Source organism: Protopterus annectens, chromosome 7.part0 (genome assembly GCF_019279795.1).
Source record: "Protopterus annectens isolate FY-2018-M chromosome 7.part0, PAN1.0, whole genome shotgun sequence".
In the NCBI taxonomy this organism is placed as follows: domain Eukaryota; kingdom Metazoa; phylum Chordata; order Ceratodontiformes; family Protopteridae; genus Protopterus; species Protopterus annectens.
In genome coordinates, this window is record NC_056739.1 from 194,692,573 (window position 1) to 194,720,499 (window position 27,927).

At 39.9% G+C, this 27,927-nt stretch overlaps 1 protein-coding gene across 1 annotated transcript in view; it reads right to left on the minus strand.

The window, feature by feature from the left end:
• Positions 1–6,390: 6,390 nt before the first annotated feature.
• LOC122806348 overlaps positions 6,391–27,927 on the minus strand; it is a gene marked incomplete in the record, with an annotated part of 125,947 nt that continues 104,410 nt past the window's right edge. Inside the window, 3 exon segments of the mRNA XM_044076686.1 lie at positions 6,391–7,525; positions 11,439–11,576; positions 16,348–16,536. Of these exon segments, the coding sequence (XP_043932621.1) occupies positions 7,392–7,525; positions 11,439–11,576; positions 16,348–16,536 (461 nt within the window).

Genomic DNA, 27,927 nt, shown 5'->3' on the forward strand with positions numbered 1-27,927 from the left:
TTAAACTGATTGTATAAGCAGCTGGGATATGGGAAAGCATACATAAAGTAGCTTTTTAAAAAAAAAGATGCATTACATATTTGGTGTTGGCTCCTTTAAGGAGGATACCAACCCGCAGCGGAAGTGAAGCTCATGAAACATGTCCGGCTGGCTGCGGCGGGAAATGTGCAGTAATGGCGTGCCAAATCCATGCAATGGATATATCAGATAATGTAATGGGTGAACGTCTGATCAGGTAGGTATTGTATTGTGAAATGTAGTTGTTAGTTGGACTTGATCAGGTAAGAGTGTGTGGATTATCGCTGCGAGTATTACACTCTGTATATATACTATATGCCTTCTCCACACCTTTTTTCTCTACTTTTTTTCTGTTAGTACTTAAGAGCGTCTCTCTGTGAGTTCTGTTATAGTCCAGGCATGATGTCAAGAAGCCACGCCATCTTACCATTGCTGTCCCCATTACAGTGGCATCAGGATGAATCCTGTCTTGGCAAAACAAATGTGACATATTTTATTTATTTATTTTATTTTACATTTGATAACCAGGAAAGTCCGTATGGACTGGCAGTCCTTTTTCAGCGGAGGCCTGGGGAGAAAAGCCTGTGGCCACTCAGCCGGTAGGAGGAAGTAAATCTGTTGTATAATTCATACTAAAAGTATCCAATAAATGTCAAACCTCTGAGGTTACAATGATCATGCCTGCTGAAGCACATTTAGTCCAACAGCACCGATCTACTTTTTCAATATATTTTTCATGACCAATATAAGGGTAGGTTGTCTTTTACATTCTAACTAGCTACTTCACCTGAAATACTATGCATTTTTGTGGAACACAGCGAAGGTAAGTTGTCAGTAGCTAGCCAGTTCAGTGGTGCAGAGGGATAAGCTTTGACTGTGAATCAGATGTCCTGAGATCAGTCAGCTGGGTGCTGAGGAACTCAGCTGGTGGTAAGGATTCATTAGCAAATGCCATCTCATCCATGCATGGCTAACACCCATTAAGTAAGTACTGCATCATGAAATAAAGCGAGGGCCAGGGCATACTCACCCACCAAGGTATGCTATTTTGGAAAGCAGTCATCATTTTAGCTCATGTGCGAAACAAGACGAATCATTGGAATGAGCTGTAGGATACTACACGTCAAGCTGCTAATCATGTCAACAGGGACAGGTAAAACCTTGAAGGTGTTTGACTTTTGCCATGGGGAAACAGTGAGTGGCTGGATAATGGGGAGGGTGAATAATCAAGTAGTGGGAAGGCAACACAACAGGAAAAAGTTATCCGTTCAAAAGTAACTTCTGAATTTGTGTGAACATGAGGATATTTACATGTTTTTGTCGATAACTGACATGTCAGTTAAATGTCATGTATGTGTGCGTGTGTGTGTGTATATATATATATATATATATATATATATATATATATATATATATCTCCTGTGCAGCTTCTGAAGCCATACAGTTTCTTGTTGTTTGAAAAGAATGGTGATGCCGTTCTTAACATTTCTGTATGTTTAATAGCGCAATGGAAGTGGCTAAGATTGTTTACCAGTTTGCTTTGTTAATGATGCCCGGATTGTGTGCATTATGTGTAAATGTATCACTCACCTGAGTGATGCAACAATAAATGCCTCAAAACACAATTTTGGAAAAGTTGCCTGGTTTTTTAATGAGACTGGAAAATCATATGCCATTCACACACAAATGTTCCAGAACTTGTCTGCTGTTTAAGTGTAGTAGTGCAAATTAGACAGAGTCACGCACTGTTCAGTTTTTAAACCTTGAATGACACGACTGGAATCAAAAGTGGTTCCCCTTTCGCAGCAGCGGTGTTACAAAGTTTCCTGTCTGTTAGAACACTCTGGTATTGCTGTATAGAAAAGCAAAGTTAAGGTGTCAATACAGATAGCTATCACAGAAAACTGGAAGGCATTTTTGTCTGTGGTTCATTATTTGGAACTGGCCATTTTCAAATATTATACTGATTGGTAATGTGTTCAAATCTGGGTGTGGGACGCTTTTACATAGATTAATTCTAAAAGTACATGTTTATTATTCAGTTTGTTTTGAACCCACAGTTGCATATTTAGGTAAGCAGACTGTCAGTAATGGACTTTTACCAAATGATACGGCACCTTTTACAAATTCATTAATTTGGACTTTGTGATTTGACTTCATACCTGTGAACAGGCACTAGCTAGAAGGGAGTACAATTGAATGGTTAAGTAACCAGCTAACGTTTGCTTGTTTTGGGGTGGGTAGGTGGTGAGTTATCTTCTGCAGTGCCCTGTATGAGACTTCAATAACCTGGAAAACATGATAAGTTGGGTTTTAGCCTTTGAACCTAGGACTGGGGTATATATGGTATGGTAAATGGATTCAGGTTTTGCTTGTGTCGCCAATAGCTGGTTGGTGATGGCTATAGAACAATAAGTATAAAATGCCTGAGTCTAGAAATTTAAGTGAAAGAGTCATTGTTTTTAGTTACATTAGACCCAAGCTTGGGTATGGAATAACTATGTCGACAAGAAAAATCATGATGAACTGTAAGACCCAGAAATGTACCACGAGCATCAATGGAGTAGAAAATTTTAGGTACCAGGAAGGAACTAAATATCTCAGCATGGTCTCAGATATTTTTAAGAGCTGATCTTGTTATTCATGTATATAGGGCGATCTGGGGACACCTCTGGGAATATTTAGGATTATCAAAAAGTAGCGAAAACATCAGACAACCTATTTACGAAAGATTCTATAAAGGTGAAAAATGTACTAATGCTTCTCTAAGAGACATGCATGGAAGAGATTACCATATTACATTAAAACTGATACTAGTTTAGATATTTTTACCCAGAGCGCAGTCTGGAACATGAGAACTGTTTTAGTATATTGGCAGGCTAGAATGAGCATTATTACTTGCCGAAATAATATTTCATAACCATATGCAAAATCTAAAATGGGAGAACAAGAGGCCAGAAATTGAAATATTTAAATATCTTTTAAACTTAGAAAGAGTGTTGGGATAAGTGGATATGTGTTGTCATTTTCACTGCAAAACGTTTTCCACATGTTTAAGTTCTAGAGAGGCTGGTAACCGCCACACTTGCACTGAATGCAATACCAGTGCCAACTCAAACTGCTAGAGAGGGTTTATTTGTTTACGACATAACACGGTAAAATCAGTGGCTTTCAAGGGAGTATTTGAATGTGCAGCTGGTTCAAACCAACAGGCTATATATGTGTGTAGAAACAATCTGTTTGGTTATCACAAAGTGGCGGTCTGTCTGAGGATGGGAAAGGCAGCACATAGCTCTTGGCAGCGGCATCATTATGAGAATGTTCTTCGGATTTATGAAGGTGTTAGCTGTTGCCATGGTGCTCCCAATACTGAATCCATGTTAAACAGGAAAACTGTTAAAACCACAAAAGTAACTGTTTTCTCGCCATAAGCTATGAGCATCTAGATGAAGCTGTTAGTAAAGTGATACCTCTTGCTCCATATTGTCACATTATGTTCTATATTTTGGAAGTAGAGGGTTGAAAACTATGGGGCAATCAGTGGAAAAGCAAATATGTAGACTTTAGATCTGTCAGGACACATTTTTAGCCTATCCTTTAGTAAGGCTTCACTGTGGGCATTCAGTTGCATGTGTGTCTGGACAGCTACAGGCCAAAAGAGGCATTATGCTCAATGACTAGCCTAAGGGTGCGCACTGGTAGGGAGGCAGTGATGTCCCTAGATCTGGACATAACCATTTCTTTAAGCTGTTTAATATGAGAAGCACTTTCTTACATAAGTAGACATACTGTGGTCAAAAATTTAGGTCACATCCCGATAAGTTCGAAAACTTCAAACAAGTCTGTTCTTAAGGTCTTATTGCATCATAGTTCTCTGGTAAATGACTTCCAAGGATACAATAATGCATTTACTGGCATTCATTTTGGTCCATATACAGTTAACAGCACCAGTTGTTTTGGGACAAACTTGAGTCAATGGGATGGCTGTGTAATTTAGAAGTTGGTGACTCACTCCTAACCTGATGTGGCTGGCTGAAATCATTCAGAACCCTTTTGTGGCTTTGCTTCAGAAAAGTGAATCAAACAGGAGGCCCCAGCACCGGAAGAGCCCTTGGGACACCGGCCTCTGTCTGGAGTAACACCCATCAATTTGGTGCATCTCATCTGTGAGCCATGTGAGCAGAAATCCAGTAGGTAACCATAGTTTATTCCTAGTTTAGCTATTCTACAATGCCTGAGTGGGGGATTGTGTGTCAAAAAGCTTTAACTAGTCCAAGGTAATGCAATGTATTGCCATTTTGCTTTCTATATTGCATTGGTGACCTTTGCAAAAAGTACATTATTCACAGATTTAGTATGGCTGACCTGCCCCCTTGACGATCAAACTAAAATGGAAACAGTGACCGGAGGTTGCTGTTTCTGTGGCTTTCAGCGGCTTTGCATATTAGGCTGTGGATTAGTAGATTTTTGTGTTGTTACTGTCCTTTGAAATGCTACAGTACTTAAATTTGGTTTTATACATTGCATATAATTTAACTGACTGTTTTAGGAATTTTCATAAAAAAATGTGTGTTTCATAACTTTGCAATGTTCTTCCAACTTAACTGAACTTCCTTGCACACACAAAATTATTTACCAAATTAACACCGGTTTCACATAAATGGTTGTTGTAGTGCCCATTTTGCTATGGTTCTTGGGGGTATCACCGCCTTCAACAGGTTCTTTGCTATGTTATCATAATGCGCCTTTATATCGGGTATGCCACATATAAAAGAACTATGACTTCATATGAACTTAAACTTAAACGCCTTATCCTCTAGGTATGTCTTGAAACAACTGGTAATGTCTGCTAATATGCTGTGGCTTTCGGATGGAGTTCTTTCTACTAACACAACCACACCACGAGAATATTAGTGGAATCTTTCTATTTTGAACAGCTGCATTTCTGTCCCAGACTACTGCCATCATCCATCTGCAGCGTTAACAATTCTTTTAAATTATTTTATGGGTATGATCCAGCAAAGTTCTACAATATGAATGAATATGAATCATATGACAAATGGCAAACACAAGGCATTTGCTAACGCACTATTTACTTGGCAGAACGCTTTTTCCTAATATGTATTGTTAGAATTCTTGCTAGTTTTCTTTACACCGAGGATTTTATTGTTTATGGACAAATAAAATGTTGACCATGGAATCTTGAAAACGTCTGGAAATTAAAACCATTACCCTTTATATATCCCAGACATTCACAGCAAGGAATGCAATTGCATTATCTTGATTAATTATACATCTTATAATTATAAAACATGTATATAGGTTTAGATAATTTTCCTCAACAACAGAAATATTAATTTCTGGTACTGTGGGACCCACAGATACAGTGGAATATAGATAATGTATAACCCAACAAAAAAGGGTCTATTTCATATAATCAATGGTTCAACTCGGCAAATCTCCATTCTTCGATCCAAGAGTGAACGTTCACTTAAGCAAATGTCTAAAACAGGGGAATGGAATTTGAACTTTCGATTATATGACACAGACCCAATAAAAAAGTATTCAATAACGCTGATCCTATAAAAATGCAAAACTAACCCCATGACTTTGTCCCTAATTGCTATATATCAATATTTTAAGGACAAAAAGTAATAATTATAAATAAAATAACTATAGGTGTGAGAAGAGTTGAAAACGTTCCCATTTTCATGGATGAGGCAGTGATTGCAACATTTTGTTCTCTGTGGCTGAGTTTAGGGTCACAGTGGTGCAGCGGTTAGCATTGTCACCTTACAGCAAGAGGTTCTCCCATTTGATTCTCGGCTGGAGCACCTTCTGTGTGGAGTCTGCATGTCCTCCCTGTGGTCAAATGATGCTAAAGACATGCAGGTAGGTGTGAGCATCAATGTGTGTGCCTTCTTTGAAGGTTGGGCATCAGGCTGGCATCTCAACACCATAAAAATCCACTGCCAATTATTAGCGGACCGGAGTTCCGCTGCGGCGACCCCTAACCGGGAAAAGCCGAAAGAAAGACAAGAGAGAGAGAGAGAAAGAGTTCTCTGTGGCTGAGTTTCCCTGCTATTAATGGTTAATCCCAAATATTTACTTAAAATGTGTGAGTAATGTAAATGACTAGGTAGATGTTGAGCATGCTCAGTGGCACGTGAATTCGATCACCATGCTTAGAAACCATACAGAAACATACAGCAACACTTTTTACCAGTGACCATTTTCAGTGTGCCCTTATAAAATTTGTTGGCAGTTTGTTTTAAACATTTATGGGGCTTTGGAATTAAAATGTTCTGCTGAATGCATTGTGGGAGGGAGAGGGCACCAGATTATTAATTGTCTTAAACATTTGTTTTTTCAGGAAGACAGGCACATGTGATGCCGTATCTGTGATAATCTTTTAAAGATGAAGTACCTGAAACAACGCCTGACATCTATACATTGTAATGTTTGTTTAAAGAAAGTAACCAGATATAACTTTAGACTGCAGTGAATTTGAGGAAAACTCAAACTGAAATATGTACTCATGGTAATGCATTTGTCTAATAATGCGATTACTATAAGTTACAGCACATATCAAGCTGTAAGATGGTACTGGGGCACAGGTAATGAAGCTTTTCATTTTTTTCCAGCTTTTACAAAGTGTTTTTTTATATTTTTGATAAAATGTTCAACAGTTGAAGCTGCATATTCACAAGATTGCTTACCTTTGAACCATAGTCTGAAAAGACATGCAAAAAAATACGATTAAATCATTTTTTGACATAATGGTTAAGGTCTTCACCTTGTAGACACAAGGTACAGGGTTTGATTCTGACCTTGGCTGTTGCCTAGACTTAAAATGGCACTTCAGTGCAGTTAGGTTAGTATTCACCTATGAACCTACAGTACAAATAGAATTCTTCTTTGCAGAAACCTGTTTCTGCTTTCGAAGTGCAAAGAGTGGAAGCTGATTTAGGAATGAGGGTAAAAATGCAGTGCTTGGTATCAGAAGGACATCTGTCCTAATATGATCTGAATATTGTGAGTTTCCATTCAGAATGTTGGGTACAGCTATCACACCAGGTAAATGCTTTTGACTGAGAGGCAATCTTTGCACCAGTGGTAGAAAATAAGGCAGTCCTTCAAGAATAGCAATAGTGAAGTCATGCAAATGAACAGGCCCATTAAACCATGCAAACAAATATTTAGAGATCAAGGCCTAGCCAACTTGAAAGCTTTGTTGATGTTCCACTGGTTAGTACTGCAGTCATATTGAAGATGTGACATCACAAATGTGCCTTGACCAAGCTGTCCTTGTTCAGGAAATTCCATTCCTCTTCATGGTTCTTGTTCATGTTTCCAGGGAAACACTGAATGTGTTAGATCATCTTAGAACGTTCATCGTCTTCAGGGCAGCTCATATTGCTCACGTCATCCAGTTCAAAGTGCGCGTCTTTCTCTGGAAATACAGAAGTAACAGTCAGGTCACTAGCTTTCTTCTTTAACCTGTGACCTGCGAGTAAATGAAATTAAACAGTGGTAAACATACTGCTACAAATCATGGCTTTCCATGGCTAATGCTCTACAAACAATATTCTGCCATTATACATTCTGTCTTGCCTCATCACCGACACACACTTACTTCATCATCATAGCTCAGACCAAATGCAATCTGCAATTCCAGGTGAAAAGTTGTTATCAGAAAAAAAGCTAATAGCATTTTAATGATAGAAAGATGTGTTGTTTTTTTTTTTCATTAACTAATTCCTGTATATCTTAAATTACTGTATTACTATACTCTTATAAATTCACCTTAGCGTGCAGTGTATTTCCAGCAGAATGATGACATAATCCCGTAAATCTGCTTTCTAACAGCATTCTAATAACTTGAACATAACAGGCAGGATTCTACACCATGTTCAAAACTCTTCCTGGATATTAAAGAGATCGTGTGCATTTTGTACACTTCTAGCGTGTTTCTGCAGTACAATCGTGTGCATTTTGTACACTTCTAGCGTGTTTCTGCAGTACAATCGTGTGCATTTTGTACACTTCTAGCGTGTTTCTGCAGTACAATCGTGTGCATTTTGTACACTTCTAGCATGTTTCTGCAGTATTTGGAAGTATTGACAGTAGTCCACAGCCAAGGATTGTATTACTTGCTGCATGCATCACTACCACGGAAAGTGAGACAGTGTAGTACAAAATCTGATATACATTTCTTACCCGTGAAAAGGCAGTTTTACATATGTAACAAGGTTGTGAAAATGAGTATGGCACAAGTAGAAAGAGATGCATACAACACATTTGTTGGTCCTGACTACAGTGAAACGGTGGAAGCCCACCCAATTACAATACATGCCAGGGAAAGAATGTAATACAAACCAGATAAACTAGTCACAGAAACTAGTCACCTTTACTAGTATGATGCTTTGCATCCCACTTTGACTAATTTAATCTTAGTCATTTGAGGGTCATGTAGCATTTGTTAACCACTTTTTGAGCAAGTATGTGAATCCCACCCCCTTTCATCAGTCCACAGAGACTACAGATATAATGCAGTAGAATGGAAGAATGCATGTAAGAGCAACAGGACACCAAAGATGGAGGTTATTATACCACTCTGTAGGAGCTTTGTGAGGCTGCAGTTAGAGTAATGCATACATTTATAGAGAATGCATAGAGCTAAGGAAATGGTGATGTTTGAAAGGGTTCAGAAGAAGACAATGAGGTTGACAAAGGGAACATGAAGAAATGTGTAGAATAACTGGGAGAAGTTTGTTTTATTGCCACTGGAAGACAGTATGAGTGGGGAGATATGATGTAGGTACATATGATCATAAAAGAAGACTGCGAGTGAACAAGGATTCAGGTGGGATGGAGGGGTAACTACTGCAAATGTAAGGTGGATGCATGGAATGCACTGCCGGACTTAGTGGTGGAAAATAAAACACAAATTTGTTCATGAGCATTTGGGATGTGTGGCAGGGGACAGTGAGGGAAAAGAGAGGTGGCAACTGTAAGATACTAGCTTCATACACTGGGCATATAAGAAGCTGAAATGTCTCATCCTATTGGCCATGCCTTAAGGTGATGTAATGATGTGATGTGTAGGAATATGCAGCATGTTTCGGGGGGAAAGAAGACTACAGAGGAAATGAAATGAGGATAGTGAAGGCAAGTCACACCTGTGCACAGAATTTGCAGTACAATAGAGAATGCACTGCTCCATGAATCATTGAATCATTGACAAAGAGCACATGCTCTGTCTAAATGCCCTTGCTGACATAGGAGGTTATTAGGCTAATGGTTGTAAGGCCCTTACAAGCCTAGTCAAGTACAACCCCTGTTCCCAAGAATATCAGTATTATGCGGAACTAGGTCAACAACTATTGCCCCTGTGCGAGAGGGGCACCAGTGAAACTCCCTGGGTGAATTTATGATTTCCCCCTCTAATCATCCAAATTATCCTTAAATAGGGTCAGCGAGGGGCTCTGCTTCACCTGAAATGGAAGTTTGTCTCAGAGGAGAGGTAACCTCTGTGATCAGTTCTATATAGTGATGCATTTAGTCTCATGTTGCACAATTATACCGACAGACTATAATGGATTATCAGACATTTTCATGTTCATGGTAGAATTCCACAGCACTAATACAAGAACATGCAGACATCACAGGACAGGACTGCACAGCTAACATGTAGTCATATGTCTTGGGGGGTAGTAGTACTCAGCATTACATCACATATACAGTGGTAGATGTGTCTTCATTAATGGCTGCTGATGGAGGTGCGGTATGATACATGTGCTGTAGCGCATTCAATGTGAGTAAGAATCATAAGGTTGGCACCAGTGACTTGTACATAATAAGTGTACAGCTGCAGCAGTATCCCATTTTAGCACCATCCTTTGAGCAGACCCACAACAACAGAATAACAACGAATGCTTCTGCAGATACAAACTGTGGATGCCAACCTCATCCATTTACTTTCTGTGAACTGACCTAAACTACAAACCCAGACTGCTGTCGGTGTGTGTAGTACACAAGGTGCTGTACTGTGAACCATGCAGGCAGATCTTAGCTCTCTTTATTTGGTACTCTGTTGTTGGGCAGCTGAGATTTTCTAACAGACTGCTGCTTGAAGTGAGACTGACAAGTGTGACGTTATGTAATAAGGCTTTTAGATGAGGCATATGAGTATTATGCTGATCTCTGGTACTGTGGGACCTACAGGTACAGTAGAACACACGACCTGCTGCACTGTTGCCTTTGAAACACACATTGCTGACATGCTGTACTGCAGGACACATTGTCTGTTAACCTGAGACACCATGGAACACACACTGTGGTGACCCATGGTACTATGGAACACACACTGCTGGCCTTTGGTCTTGTATGACACCCTTCCTACTAACTTGCAGTACCATGGAACACACTGCCTGCTAATCTGTGGTACTATGGAACACATGGCTGGCTGGCTGGCCTGTGCTAATGTGAAACACACAGTGCTGAAGTGTGGTACTATGGGACACACAGCATGCTAACCTGCAGTACTACAGAACAGACTGCCTGCTGACCTGCAGTTCTGCTAAATGTATTCCCTGCTGAGCTGCAAAAATATGGAGCATATGGCCAGCTGGCCTGAGGTACTGTGGAACACGTAGCTTTCTAACATCCGGTATAATGGAACATACATACTGCTGACTTGTGATACTGTAGAACATGATGTTTGCTGACCTCCATTTCAGTGGAACACACTGACTGTTGACATGTAGCACAGTGGAATACAATGTGTGTTGATTTGTGGAACATACTGCTTGCTGACCTTCAGTTCAGTGCAGCGTACTGCCTGCTGACCACAAGTATCATGGAATAGGCTGACTGTTGACCTTAAATCAAATGGTGTGATACTATAGAATATAATGTTTGCTGACCTTGCAGCACTGACTACTGGCTTTTGGTACTGTGGAGCATACTGACTGGAGATCTTTGGTGCTATGGAACATATGCTGATCTGCAATACTGAGAAACATGCTCCTTGCTGATCTGCAGTACTATGGAACACTCTGTCTGCTGATGTATGGCACTGTAGAACATTCTGCTTTTTAATCTGCGGTACTGTAGGACATTCTGCTTGCTAATCTGTGGTACTGTGGAACACATTGCTTACTGACATTCAGTACTGTGGAACACACTGCGTTTAGTTTTCAACATTCTGCCTTCTTTACATTTTTATCCATTGATTTTTTGTCATTTACACATTTTAGAAAAGTATAGCTGCCTTAAAACAGTATTTTTTTAAACAAACCAACAAACAAACATGAACACACACACACACACACACACACACACACACACACACACACACACACACACACACACACGCACCTGTGTTTTGTAGGACAAAACAAGGGAATTCAGCTTACCTCTCCTCCTTTTAAAGAGTAAGTATGTCACAATGCCCGCAAAAACAAGAGAGATCCCAAGGCGTGAAATTATAGCTATTGTTGTCTGTTTATCAGTTTTAATTTTCAGTGGCTCTTCTGTATCAGAAGCTCCTGAACCTACAAAGAAAGAAGTAGAATTAGTTACCATGTCAGATTTAATTGTTTCTTGCATTATACTACGGCTGGCCCCATAAGTGATAAATCATAGCTCACACAAGATGCTGGCTGGGATTACCAGAAAACTGCACAACAACACAACTTGCACTACACTGGTGAGTTGTGCTGCTGTGCCTTTAGCAATTCATACTTATTCACAAGCTCATTAAGTGGGACTACAAATTGTTCAGTTGAGCAGTTTTGCACTGCTTAGATGAATGCGATTCCAACCTGTAGCAGACCAAATACAGCCTCTCCCAACCCACACTGACATCACACATACAGACATACATGCACACCCCTTCATATACCTGCAGATGCTGACACACACATGTTCACAAGCGCAGACAAATGTCATGCTGTGAATTCCTTTGATGCTATTGGACAACGAAGGCTAAGTAAAATTGTTGCATACAACAGATCTTGAATTTGCTCTACTGAGCCACCCTACTTTATAGCACAAATGCCATAACGTACACACAGACACCCTGACAATCGCATGCAAACATACTGTTTACCAAAAAAAAAAGTATTTAATTTCTAAGTGAAACAAACTTTATAATCTGGTGTCAGCTGCATTCTTCTTTCATGCTGATAATGTAGTAGATGTCAACAACTCTCGATTATCTGAGTGAACGAATCAGACTTTGAACGTCTTTTAAAGACTGTCAGTGATAGGCATATTTTCATTGATTTACAAGCAAATAATGAGAAGAACGCTGCTGCTATTTTAAATACCTGATACTGGGGCATTTTATTTCTACTTGTTCGCAAGAACAAAAATAAGTCACTGCTTACTAGACCAGAGATCTTTGAGGTCATACACAAAGTCAGGTAAATGGACATTCAAACCTGTGCAAGGATTAAGCTAGATGACCACATTTTAAGGTATATTATGTTACTGCTTGCCACAATACTACCCCCTGTCACCCTTTTTTTGGAGGAATTGCTTCTTTATGTTGGCCCTGAGATTTTGAATCTCTGTTTCCAAATTGGCCTATGTTCTCCGTCTGCATCTTTTCCTCTGTCCTGAATTTTGTAGATAATCCACCACAACTTTCTTTATGGGGTTACATGTTATCTCCAGCAGTTTCTGTTCATGTAGTTCCAGGCACAGACCTACTCCACTGCCATTAATAACAGCTAGCTAAAGCCAATACAAGTAATTACAGTAGCATAAAACCCTTGGGGCTTGATCCCACAAACCTTTAATTTATGTTATTCTAATTATTATGTTCATACATTGGCACTGTTGAAAGGTTTGTGCAGTATAAACCTTGATAGTCAAAAAAAAAGAGAATGAACAGGTTGACAAATCTTTGATACAGCTTATGCCCTTGGAAGTCCCTTACTAAACAAAACTGCACTGTAGAGCATCTCAACAAGCATTTTAGTTCTACATGCATTTTTAAATAAAGTTATGTACAAAACAAATGGCTGCACTCTAAGCTCCTACTTCAATCCTACTGTTCTGTCTCCTTGTCATCCAGTGGTGTTGTGGAATGCTGTGTCCATCTTTTAACACCTCAGAATTTAAAAGTAAGTTATTTAAACGTATATGGTGCCTTGTGGTGATTGGGACAGGAGACCCCCCCAACATTTCAGTGCTCTCCTAACTCAGTGACCATCTCCAGCACTCCTGAAGGCCATTCTGTGCATCTATTAGAAGCACAATGTACAAAACATTGTTTTACAACTACTGTACATATGGAACTTGTATCTCCGCTCTCATTAGCTTATCACACTATATTTAAATGACTAATATGCAAACGTTTTCTTCTGTATACGCGGTCTTTAGCTACATAACCTTTTCATTTCTTTTCAATTTTCATGCCAGCTAGTTTTCTGTTCCCTGTACATCCACGCTATTGATTTACAAAATGAATTACTTATACAGTTAAGAATGTAAATAGTGTAGCTGAACTACTTGTATAGCTCTTGTCTTTGGTTCAGTTCATGGCTGAATACACATTTACAGATTTGTTTATTAAGTATAATTTGGTTCTGAAAAATATTTCCATTTTGAAAAAAAAAAAATATGCGCCTATTTGAACAGGATGTAATCTACTGAAGTTTTGCCATTTTGAGGTAGATAAAATTATTCAGTGCATCCCCAGTAACAAATCATTACTTCACAAGTAGTTCTGTAACCTAAAGTATATACAGCTTTAGGTTTCTTATACTTTAGTCATCTGAAATAGTTTCAGTTACAAGACCTTACACTTCCAGTTAATAGTTGCTTGTGCTGTTTTGATGTTTTTTCTTTGGTTTAATAACTTCATTACCTTAATATTTATTTCACTCTATAATAAAGAGAAAATAAATATTTACAATAATCTTGCTAATCGGGAAGAATGGTACTTACCGTCGTGTTTTTCTGGAATTGCACTTGCATCTTCTGCTTTGGTAGTTAACACTGTTAACGTATATGTAGTAGGCCTCATTCCTGCCACATTTATGATAAAAAAAAACCCCTGGGCACAACAACAACACAACTTGCACTACACTGGTGAGTTGTGCTGCTGTGCCTTTAGCAATTTGTACTTATTCACAAGCTCATTATGTGGGAATTGCCATAACTATGAGTTGTTCAGCTGAGCAGTTTTGCACTGCTTAGATGAATGCGATACCAACCTGTAGCAGACCAAATACAGCCTCTCCCGACCCACACTGACATCACACATACAAACGTGCATGCACACCCCTTCATATACTTGCAGATGCTGACACATACATGTTCACAAGCGCAGACAAATGTCATGCTGTGCATTCCTTTGGTGCTATTGGGCAATGAAGGCTAAGTAAAGCTGATGCATACAATAAATACTGAATCTGATCTATTGAGTGACCCTACTTGATAGCACAAATGACATAACGTACACACAGACACCATGACGATCACACACAAACATGCTGGAAGGCTGTTTACCAAACAAAAAAAAGTAATTTCTAAGTGAAATAAACTTTATAATCTGGTGTCATCTGCATGCTTGTTTCATGCGGATAGTGTATTAGATGCCATCAACTCTCGATTATCTGAGTGAAAGAATCAGACTTTGGACGTCTTTTAAAGACTGCCAATGATTGGCATATTTTCACTGATTTACAAGCAAATGAGAAGAATGCTGTTGCTATTTTAAATGCCTGATATAAGGATATTTTTCCTACTTGTTCGCAAGAACAAATGGAAATCGCTGCTTACGAAATCAGAGATCTTTGAGGGAATTTAGGTACACAAAGTCAGGTAAGTGGACATTCAAACCTGTGCAAGGATTAAGGCTAGCCAACCTCATTTTAAGGTATATTATGTTACTGTTTGCCAGACTACTTCCCCTCTGTCACCCTTTTTTGGAAGAATTGCTTCCTTATGCAGCCCCTGAGGTTTTGAATCTCTGCTTCTGAACTGGCCTATGTTCTCTATATGCATCTTTTCCTCTATCCTGAATTCTGCAGATAATCCACCACAACTTTCTTTATGGGGTTACATGTTATCTCCAGCAGTTTCTCTTTATGTAGTTCCAGGCACAGACCTACTCGACTGTCATTAATAACAGCTAGCTAAAACCAATACAAGTAATTACAGTATCATAAAGCCCTTGCTGCTTGATCCCACAAACCTTTAATTTATGTTATTCTTATTATTAGGTTCATGCATTGAAAGGTTTGCGTAGCATAAATTTTGATGGTCAAAAAGAAAAAAAAGAATGAACGGATTGACAAAACTATATGATAAAACGTATGTCCTTGAAAGTCCATTGCCAACCAAAATGCACTGTAGAGCATCTCAACAAGCATTTTTAAATAATTTTATGAACAAAATAAATGACTACACTCTAAGCGCCTACTTTTATTCTATTGTTCTGTTTCCTCAGGATCCAGTGATAGTGTGTCCATCTTTTAACATCTCAGAATTTAAAAGTACATTATTTTAAATTGTATGGTGACTAGTGGTGGTTGGGACACCAGAACCCTCCCTAACAGTTCAGTGCTCTCCTAACTCAAAGTGACCATCTCCATGACTCCTGAAGGCCCTTCTGTGCATCTATTAGAGACACAATATACAAAACATTGTTTTATAAGTACTCTACAAATGGAACTTGCACCTTCACTCTAATTAGCTTATCATACTATATTCAATGACTAATAATATGCATTATCTTTTGTATGTGCAACCTTTAGCTACATAACCTTTTAATTTCTTTTCAGTTTTCATGTCGGCTAGTCTTCTGTTCCCTGTACATCCACACTATTGATTTTCAAAATAAATTACTTATACAGTTAAGAATGTAAATAGTGCAGCTGAACCACTCTTATGGCTTTTGCCATTGGTTCAGTTCATGGCTGAATACACATTTACAGATTTTTTATCAAGTATAATTTGGTTTTGAGAAATATTTCCATTTTGAAAAAAAATACGTACCTATCTAAACAGGCTGGAATCTGTTGAAGTTATATCATTCTGAGGTAGACAAAATTATTCAGTGCATCCCCAGTAACAAATTAGTTCACAAGTAGGTCTGCAACCCAAAGAACATACAGCGGGTTTCTTATACCTTAGTCATCTGAAATATTTTCAGCTACGAGACATTACACTTCCAGTTGATTCTACTGTTTTTTTTTGGGGGGGGGGGTTGGTTTAATACATTCATTACTTTCATATTTATTTCATTATATAATAAATAGTAAATCAATATTTAGAATACTTTGGCTAATCAGGAAGAATGGTACTTACCTTCTCGTTTTCCTGGAATTACACTTGCATCTTCTGCTTTGGTAGTTAACATTGTTAACGTATATGTAGTAGGCCTCATTCCTGCCGCATTTATGATGTTTTCTTCATTTTCTATACTTTGGTCTGGTATTGTCCCTGGTGTGGCAATAATGGGCCTGGTAACAAGTAGACGTTGGCTTTGTGTTTCTTCTACAAAAGAGGAAGATATATTTTATTACAGTGTGTGTAAGTTCAGAAAGTAAAATACAGCATCTAAACATTGAAACAGACATAATTAATAGAGTACAGATGTGAAATGACAAGTTATCCTCTTGCACTGCTTCTCTCAGCATTCTTGATCTTTTGTGTCCCCTTTTCTGTACATGCACAAGGCAACTAAATGCAGCAAGCCTTTTACTGCTTCTTGTAGTAACCTGTGCCATACGTTAAGTGGTACTTCTAATCAGATCACTTGCATCTGTGTAGCTGTATGAGAACAGTGCCTTACATGTAGAATAAGCAGCAGGGTGATGCTTGGCCTGTACAAGAAAAGTTACAAAATAAAAGGTCATGATGTTTGCAGTTAGAGAATGAATGCATGGATAAATAAATAAACAAATAAATAAACAATAAATAAAAAAAAATCACCTTGCAGAGACTTTATGAAGAAAGAAAAACAGAGCTACTCTCTTTCTGAAAAGGGATACAATAAAAACATTTATCTGGTCCCCTGTATATATACATTTTCATATCAAAAATCTCCTAAGCCTACCACAGATAAACTACTTACTAAAAACTAAAATAAAAATGCTCATACTACATACACACACACACACACACACACACACACACACACACACACACACACACACACACACACACACATGCACACACATGCACACACACACACACACACACACACACACACGCACACATGCACACACACGCACACACCCACACACCCACACACACACACACACACACACACACACACACACACACACACACACACACACACACCACCAAAACATTAAAAGCATCCTTAGAACAAGCTTCTACACCTAAATCTACGTTTAGAAAATAGAGAAGCAAAATGAGAGTAAAATAATTAAACTTAGGCATGTTGTCTACGCCCTTGGGATTAAAAGCGTGTAGGTTTACGCAAAAAAATGCTATACACACCGCATCCACACTGTCTATCTAAATCAATACCAAATGGAATTCATTAAAATTAAAATGCAAAATGTTAAAAAAGAACAAAAGTAAAATGTAATAATGACCAACACAACTATCCAATTATAAAATAACATGACCATCCAAAAATATGATGTAATACGATCCTATCTCGCCTACATTCATGACTGATGGGCTCGGAGCCAAGAATCAGCTCCGACTCGGCCGATACACTAGCACGAAGTCTCTCATTGGCTGGGCCAACCCCTTATCCCAGGATGCACCACGCCCAAACCCCCAGATCTCGTTTGCCACTCCTAGAGTAACAACATGGTCTCGACTTGGCTGTGGCTAAGTACCCTTCTTTTTTGGCCTTTTTGGTCATAATTTTGCAGTTAGCTTAATTGTTATACCCAAACAGCTATTTTAATAGCTATTTTGTTGTCTAGTAACCCGTGATTGACTGTGTTTGTTTTTTGAATTGTTGTGGTGATTCCTTCTGTTTGGCGGGCTAGGCCCGTTTAAGTTAGAGGGCCTTTGCCCTATTACTTGTCGGCGAGCGTTTAAGTTAGAGCTCTTCCCTCCCTTCCCTCCTTGTGTGTTGAGTGTGTTTAGAGTGTTAGGATGTCTGGCAAAGAAAAGGAATGTAAGCCATCGGGCTTTAAAAAATGTACAAAATGCAGTTACAAGATGTCGTTGACAGATGGCCACGCCATCTGTGTTTATTGTCTAGGGGCTAAACACTTACAAGAATCTTGCAGTGTTTGCCATGCTTTCTCCTCTCGAGTCCTACAGGAGAGAAAAAATAAGCTTATCATGAAGGGTTTGATCAAGCCAGCCTTCAAGGAAGCTTTGTCTTCTTCTCCCACCTCAAAATCTAAGGTAAAGAAGTCTTCGGTTCTGACAAGTCCGTCGGAGCCACCTGCAAAAAGAGCTAAATCTTTGTCTTCATCCTCAGCGCCACTGATCTTGGAGTCTCGGGATGAGAGATCAGGTACTCTGTCCCCTTCCTCGGCTCCACTGGTCTCGGAGCCACAGGATAGAGGATCTAAATCTGGGTCTCCTTCCTTGGCTCCATTGGTCTCAGAGCCGCAGGAGAGTGTTTCTGCTCCGGAGGTGGTTTCGTCGGCTCCTGAACCGTCGGCGCCAAAGGGGGTCTCGGTCCTGATTGAGTCTGCTTCGGATCCGATTCTTTTGGAGCCGATTCAGAGCCAGCCTCCTAGCTTTGTCTCGGAGCCGATAGAAAAAGTTTCTCGCATGCGAATTCTTCAATGGCTCCTGTCGACCCAGTGGTCATACCAAGAACTGCCATTGTCCCACCCGATTCTCATCACGGAAATGTGCCGGCGAGATCTTTGTTGGTGGCTCCTCTCCTCCAACCTGAACCAGGGGAGATCCTTCTGCCCCCCTCCCCTATTGCCACAGTGACCACGGATGCCTCCCAGATAGGGTGGGGGGGCATTATCTGGGCAGGACGGTTCAAGGCACGTGGCAAGATCATGAAACCCACTTGCATATCAATGTTCTGGAAATGAGGGCAGTGCTACTAGCATTGCAGGCACTTCACAGCTCTCTTCCCAAGGGTATCATCGCAATCTTCTCAGACAATATGGCGGTGGTATGGTACCTGAACAAACAGGGAGGAACCAGGTTTTATCCCCTTTGCAGAGAAGCCATGAGAGTGTGGAATTGGGCGATCGCTTCCCAGAGATTTCTAGTGGCAACGCACATTCCGGGGAAGTCCAATGTGATAGCAGACAGGCTAAGCAGAGTTATTCTGATGCCTCACGAGTGGTCCCTGAAAGACCAGGTAGCGGCTCGGATCTTCTCCAAGTGGGGTTTTCCCTGCTGCGACCTTTTCACCAGCCCCTGGAATGCGAAGTGCAGCAATTTCTTCTCCCTGATTCCTCCCCAGGGGGAGTCACCCAGGGATGCTCTAGTCCACAATTGGCCCTCCGGTCTGCTCTATGCCTTCCCTCCAGTCCCTCTACTGCCAAAGGTGATTCAGAAGGTGATCTGCTTGGGAAGCAGCATGATTTTGATCGTATCACACTGGCCCCGCCAAATTTGGTTTCCCTTCCTTCAGAAGTATGCAGTGGAGGGTCCTTGGATTCTGGACCCAGTTCCAGACCTCCTGACTCTTCAGTCGAGTCAGGCCCATCCATTACTGCGAACTCTCAAGCTAGCGGCTTGGCTGCTCCACTTCCGACCTTAGTCAGGCAGCATATCCTTTCGCCTGAGGTGGTCCGGATTCTGTCTTCTTCCCACAGAGCTTCCACTAAGGAGATATATTCTAATAAATGGAAAAGGTTTGCCATTTGGGCCCAGCGGCACAACCTTGACCCTCTGACAGCCCCGGTGTCAGCGGTATCAGATTTTTTGGCAACTCTTTTTAGACAGGGTTCTGCTGTCTCCACGCTTAAAGTCCAGTTGGCAGCGATTTCTAATTATCATGTTGCCTTTGAGCCTTAACTCATGAGTCATAAGTTGTGTAAGGCCTTCCTCAAGGGAGCTTGGTTGCTTCGCCCACCGGTGTCGCAACCTGTTTTGCCATGGGATTTGAATGTGGTTCTAGGAGCCTTGACGTCTCATCCCTTCGAGCTGGCGGCCACTTGTCAGCAAAAATTCTTATCTTGGAAGACTGCCTTCTTGGTAGTTATTACTTCAGCCAGAAGGGTTTCGGAGCTTCAAGCCCTTTCTGTCAAGCCTCCTTATCTGATCTTTCATAAGGATAGAGTATCTCTAAGATTAAATCCTTCATTTCTTCCTAAGGTTTCTTCTGCTCTTTGTCTGCAACAATCTATAGAGCTACCAGTTTTCTTTCTGAATTTTTCCAACAAGGCAGAGTACAGACTTCATCAGTTGGATGTGCATAGACAACTGAGGTTTTACTTAGATAGGACACAGCAGCAGAGGAAATCAGACCAGTTGTTTGTGGCCTTTGCGGATAACAGGATTGGCAAAGCAGTAACTAAGACCACTATCACTAGGTGGATTAGGGATTGTGTTTCATTTATTTATGCATCAATGGGAAGGGACCTTCCATTTCCAGTTAGAGCGCATTCTACTAGGGCTATGGCAACTTCAGTGGCCTTCCATGCCAGACTGTCTGTGGATGAGATATGTGCAGCAGCTACTTGGGCTTCTCCACATACATTTATTTCTCATTACAAACTGGACGTGGCATCTAGGGGTCGGGCGTCCTTTAGTTCCACAGTGCTCAGGAGTGTTTTCCAGTGAGTCTCCCAGGATCTAGGTGCTAGGGACGCTGTCCCATCAGTCATGAATGTAGGCGAGATAGGATCGCATTACACCTTTTAGTTATGTACTTACCATAACAATAGATGTATGTGATCCATCTCGCCTACATTCTTACGTACCCGCCCTCCTTCCCCCTACCTGTTGAATCTGGAGGAAACACTGTTGTGTAGTTCCCGGAGGGTATTATTTTTTCTCTCCGTTCCATGTGTCTCCTTGTGGGATTGGTACATATGGATGAGTTGTTGAGGGGAAAACAAGATCTGGGGGTTGGGCATGGTGCATCCTGGGATAAGGGGTTGGCCCAGCCAATGAGAGACTTCGTGCTAGTGTATCGGCCGAGTTGGAGCCGATTCTCGGCTCCGAGTCCATCAGTCATGAATACAGGCGAGATGGATCATATACATCTATCGTTATGGTAAGTACATAACTAAAAGTTTCTAGCTATCCAAAGTATGTAGATTTAGGTTGACCAAAAACACATCAGCATGCTAGTATATGAGCAACTTGCTATCTTTTATTCTAAAAAAGTAGCACTTTTGTCTTAGGTTACAGACATTTTCAAACCACTAACATAGCAATTAACAAATCCTAACATAAAATCAATCCATCCATCCATCTATAACCCCTTTTCCCATTTTTACACATGGGGTCAGGTTGTTACTTCAACAGTGACAATCATCTAAAATCAACGTTCCCACTGCCGGATGGCTAGCCCTGCCACGGCTGTTCTTCCATACCACATACTTGCACACAAACTCATACCTATGGCCAATTTAGAGTGTCCAATCCACCCCCTGCATGTCTTTGGAATGTGGAAGGAAACCAAAGCACCCCAAGTAAACCCATGGCAACACAGGCAGGACATGTAGACTCCACACAGAAAGCACCCCAGCTGAGAATTGACCCAGGGAATGCCTTGCTGTAAGGTGACAACACTATCCACTGTGCCACTGTGCTGCCCCTTAACATAAAAATCACTGCACTAATGAAATACCTCTAACTGAAAAATAAATGAATAAACAACACACAGAAGATACCTCAGACCTAAAAAAAGAAATTCTCTTACAAGACATGCTGTTTATAAAACCTGTACAAACTAGTATGACACAGAGAAATGGGAGACCAACCAACATTTTGACTAACAACTGGAGAAAGACCTATATGTTATACTTTCTACGTAAGTTTTAACCAAAGTGAAACAAATAACCTTTTGATACAACCGCATTGATGTTAGTCAGCTTTAATACTTTTTCTGACAGCCACTTCAAAGAGACACAGAATGTACTTAACACTTGCAGTAAAACCACAAATATAAAGATGATGATTGAATATACACTTCCACATAAAGTTATATGTTTTAGGGGTCATGTTTGTCATGAGAGAATAAACCACTGGAATTGTTTTACAATTACCAGGAAAGTTTACAAAGGCATTTATGTTATATAGTCGATGGCATATTGTACCCTTCATTAGGAAGGTACCATCCATCAACCAAATGGTAGCCCTACTAAGATCGTAAAGGTTACACTTTGTTGAAAATACAAGAACATTCTTATCTGTCTGACTATCAGACAGTTTCCTTAAAATAGCCATCTTTTAGTAGATAATCTGCAGTGCATATGCTGTTTAAAGTGACATCCTTAGCTGTACTAGTTAGTTGGAATTTTCTATGCCCATGATTAATCTGTTGAAGCACTGCCTTCCTACTAGACAGTGTAGCTGCACATTCAAGTAATGCCTCAGCAAATGCATCATCCACTATTATACATGGACTGTCTCAAAACATTAACGCTGTCTGCTTTAATGCATAACAAGTATCGTTATGTTTGAACTTCAGTGGGATGATTTACATGATGGTGAGGTGTACTCTTTGTTAACTCTTCATCTTTGACAGCACAGAATGTTATTACATGACCCCTACAATTTTCAGTTAGTTTCAGTTTGCATGTCTAGTATTTTCTGGATTTATATGTTTTTCTTAGTTTTATATGAAGCCACCTATTGCAAGCAGTTCTTTACCTCTCTGGGATCTCTGTGTTGTGTATGCACACACTAAGGAGCTGAGTACGTGCTGTTGGGCATCTGCCATGACGTCAGTATACATCTCAGTGTACAATGGTAAATGTAGTGTACCAGCTTTTATATTTTCTTTTCCTGACTACACTATGGTAGCTCTCCATGTCATGTACATCTGCATGTTATCTCCTCTCCTACACATCTACTTCATAGTCATGGGTAAGATTTCACAATAATAATGATGTTTAATTATATGCTTAGATACCAGTTTAATCCAGGTCTACTATATGTGATTAATTTCTTTCTTCTATATGAATTAATGGACATTTTCTCTGCTATATCTTCTGCTGATCAGCCAGTGTACACTGCAGGCAATGTGTGGGGTGCTGACATGAAAATAGTGACACTATGATACAGTAGTGTCTACCTTCTCATTGCACAGGCAATGTGTGGAGTGCTGACAAGATGATACTGACACTGTGATAGAGTAGTGTCAACCTGCTCATTGCACAGGCAATGTGTGGGGTGCTGACATGATGATACTGTCATTATGACACAGTAGTGTCTCCCTGCTCATTGCACACGCAATGTGTGGGGTGCTGACATGATGATATGACACTATGACACAGTAGTGTCTACCTGCTCCTTGCACAGGCAATGTGTACTGTGCTGACATGATGATACTGACACTATGATACAGTAGTGTCTACCTGCTCATTGCACAGGCAATGTGTGGGGTGCTGACATGATGATACTGACACTATGACACAGTAGTGTCTACCTGCTCATTGCGCAGGCAATGTGTGGGGTGCTGACATGATGATATTGACACTATGACACAGTAGTGTCTACCTGCTCATTGCACAGGCAATGTGTTGGGTGCTGACATGATGATTTTGACACTATGATACAGTAGTGTCTACCTGCTCATTGCACAGGCAAAGTGTGGGGTGCTGACATGATGATACTGACACTATGATGCAGTAGTGTCTACCTGCTCATTGCATAGGCAATGTGTGGGGTGCTGACATGATGATACTGACACTATGACACAGTAGTGTCTACCTGCTCATTGCACAGGCAATGTGTGGGGTGCTGACATGATGATACCGACACTATGACACAGTAGTGTCTACCTGCTCATTGCACATGCAATGTGTGGGGTGCTGACATGATGATACTGACACTATGCTACAGTAGTGTCTACCTGTTCATTGCACAGGCAATGGTGGGTTGCTGACATGATGATATTGGCACTATGACACAGTAGTGTCTACCTGCTCATTGCACAGGCAGTGTGTGAGGTGCTGTCATGATGATACTGACACTATGATACAGTAGTGTCTACCTGCTCATTGCACAGGCAATGTGTGGAGTGTTGACATGATAATAGTGACACTGTGACACAGTAGTTTCTACCTGCTCAGTGCACAGGCAATGTGTGGGGTGCTGACATGATGATACTGGCACTATGATACAGTAGTATTTACCTGCTCATTGCACAGGCAATGTGTGGGGCACTGACATGATGATACCAACACTCTGATACAGAAGTGTCTACCTGCTCATTGCACAGGCAATGTGTGGGGTGCTGACATGATGATACTGACACTATGACACAGTAGTGTCTACCTGCTCATTTCTGATGTACTGAATTGCAATACTGTATAATTTCAGTCTAGTGTATTTTCGGTCACATTGTATCAAGCTTTCAGCATTAAGTGGTGACTTAATAATGTGATATAAATCCATCCATATTATATATGTATGCATATTTCAAAATGTTGATAGTTCAGAATTCACATTTAAAATACTGACAACAAAATACCAACAGTTCATAATATTGACAGTTCAAAATATTGACAGATCGCAATAAATAACTATCAATGGTGACAAAAAACACCCAATCCCCAATGGAAATAAATAAAAAAATCTAAACCAAAACAAAACCAACAAAAAAGCCTCAAAACCATACCAATACTGTAGGCAATGTTTGTCTGAACAGTGATAGTGTTGTGGAATGAGTTTTTTTCTTAAGGTAAGGTACAGGCTAACGGTTAGGGGTAGAGACTGGTTTAGGATTGGTATTAGGGTTAGCACGTATTAGTAAGGTGGGTGGGGCGGTTATGCCTCAATGCACCAATTTACTAATGCAAGCTATCTCTAACTTTGCCTCTTGTCCTGTACAACCTTGCACCTTACCTAAGGAAAAACCCTTTCTGTAACACTATCATTACACAAGACAGACTCAGACACTGAAACATGCACAACACTAAAGCTATCACCTTACGTAAGCATTATTCTAACCCTACCCTACCAACACTCATATAAACACATTCCCAGCCCTAATACCAAACCCACTTTCCTCTGAAACATTCTGAACTGTTGACATTCCAAACAGCTATAAAAACAAGGATAAAAAGGTCACAAAGACAAACCATTCAGTACCATATCCATGAAAGACCTAGCTAAGCTGGAGTCCTCACTGTGTAATACCTTAAACCATCTGTAGTAAGGACTCGTGGGACATATGCAAATGATCCCTTAAGAGCATACCAGTGCTTCAGCTATATTGCTTCTGAATGGCGATGACTTATAAGTTTTTACTTATTTTTTAGTTAGTTTTTACTGGTGCATTCAGGCCAATAAAGACACCCCCAAACTGTAAACATGTCACATTTTGCCCTTTTTTCATGGCTCATCAGTGCAGCATAAGTGGATTGTTTGGCTACACTTTGGAAATAGAGCTTAAGACCAAGCCTGATATCCATAAATATTAAGGTACCTGTAAAATAGCCCAAACAACATCCAAACCAAAGAGTGACAGTCATGCAGAAAAACCTTTCAGTAAAAACTCCAAGAAAAAACACCCAGCTAAGCTAGTCATTACACTATGTAATACCTTAAGTCCCCTGTCATGGAGGCCCATCAGATGTACGCCATTTTCCCCTTAAGACATGCCTGAGTGAGTTACATGACTCTTGAAAGCCCATGTCTAAGTAAAATGTGAGATGTGATGGGCATTCAGCCCCATCATGGGGGGGGTATGTGCCCCCATGCTCTTGCTACTTATAACTTATATGTAATAACTTTGAGATTACTATGCCTCAGAACAGAGTAATATTTCAAGACAGTGTATCTACAGGGCTAGCATGCAGTCTCTGGTATACACATTTTCAGTCGAACTTTTCTGAAGAATACAGTCCACGGTCCAGAGAATTTCAGCAGCAATCACAGATGGCTAGTGTTCAGAACAACTCCTTCACTTCTGCTCCACCATTTTTTTACATTATTCAGCAATACATCTGGGATTTTTCCCTTCCTGTTTGGTTATCTTACCTTTTACCTCTCACCTAATTCTTCCAATGCTTTGTCTCTTCCCCATTCCCTTTCACTTGTACATGTGGGCTCACTGAAGCCTTCTCAGCATGTTTAAGTCTTCCATCAATATGACGTCCTTGTTTACTCTACTCTCTGCAACTGTCTGTTGTCATTCCTACTTTCTTGTCATCCATCACAGTTGGTAGTTTGTGCCTTGCAATTAAATCCAGGGCTCATCCATCAGTCCTTTATTTTTTAGTCCCAGTATTTCCATTTTGCTATCTACCCCCTCTCCTACTGACTCCTACCTAAATCATTCTAGCATCTTCCCATTTACTGCTCCACTTCCCCCTCCCATGCCTTCCTTAATATATCTTGTACCTTCTGACTGCTACATTCCAATTGAACTATGTTGCCTACCTCTGTACAGACACCCATGATACTCTGGGACCCAAATGGTTTAGGGTGCACGGCTAGGCCTGTAAGGGCCCTAGTGGCCGTTGGCCTAGTAACAACCTATGAACCTATGATATGTTATGGAATGTGTTGTAGTGTAGCCCCTACCTTGAATAGTGAACTTGGGCAGAGAGAAGACTCCAATATATTAAACCTTCCAAGGTTTGCAAGTGACTACTAGACATATACTGATTCGTGGTCTCCTCAGAAAGAGGAGCTGAAAGAAAAAAAAAATTATTTATTTTATTTTATTTTATTTTACATTTGTTGACTGAGTTAGTCTAACTGGATACATATCCATTTTCAGCAGAGACCCGGGGAGAAAAGCTCCACAATGAAAACAACACATAGTTTTACATCAAGGTAAATTCTTAATAACATAATAGAGAGAGACACAAAATATACATACAAATACATTTGTCAATTCCATGGTATGTAAGTAACAGAAATATTTAAGAAACTTTTAGGATTAGTCAGGATTTGCACAAGGACATAGCCAATGAGCCTTGAAGAAAAGCTTAAGATTAGTTTTGAAATGACTAAGAGAGGTAATAAGTCTTAGGTTGTTAGGAAGGGAATTCCAAAAATCATGACTAAGGTTGGGGGGATCCCTTGAAAAAGTCAAGAAAAAGACTTAATTTGGCAAAATGCTAGTATATAGTCCATCTAAAACATTTCTGTGTATGGAATGTTTCCATTAAAATTTAAATATTTAAAAAAGCAGCAAAAAATTAAACTGTGCTTAATGCTTTCATTAAAAGTATTATCAAAAAACATTAACATACTTCATTTTGTATTGTTGCAGCTGTGCACATCTCCCTTATCTCTTTTAACTAATACAATTATACTTGAGGCTGCCACAGCCTGAAGAAATAAATATTTCTTGAAATATTTATTTGTATTATCAACCTTGTAGCTCCAATCTAGGTCAGGCAACTACCATATCTGGCAGTTATCAGCAAGATTAGATTAACCATTTCTGCTTCACCAGAAGTGGCTTAAGTGAATGGATTGGGTGCCATAATAATAAGGCAACGTAAACTGGATCCCAAAATAATAGAATTAAGAGCAGGGCCCTGAATAAACTGCCGTGGGTTACTTTGTGGATGATCTGTTAGCACTTAGTATGAGTTGTGATCCTAATAATCTGAATTCCTTGGTTTGCAAGTTTTTTTTTTCTGTAATGCAACCTTTGGAAATATACTTTATGGAATTTCAGGCAGTGTGTTTTCTCCAAACATTTTCCCCTTCAGTGGTCATATAACCTTCTCATAAATACAGTATATTTGTACTTTGTATTTCTATTATATTTTAACAGTTCTATTGGAATCCATTATTTCAAATAATCATGTAATATAATTCACAAAGAAATCT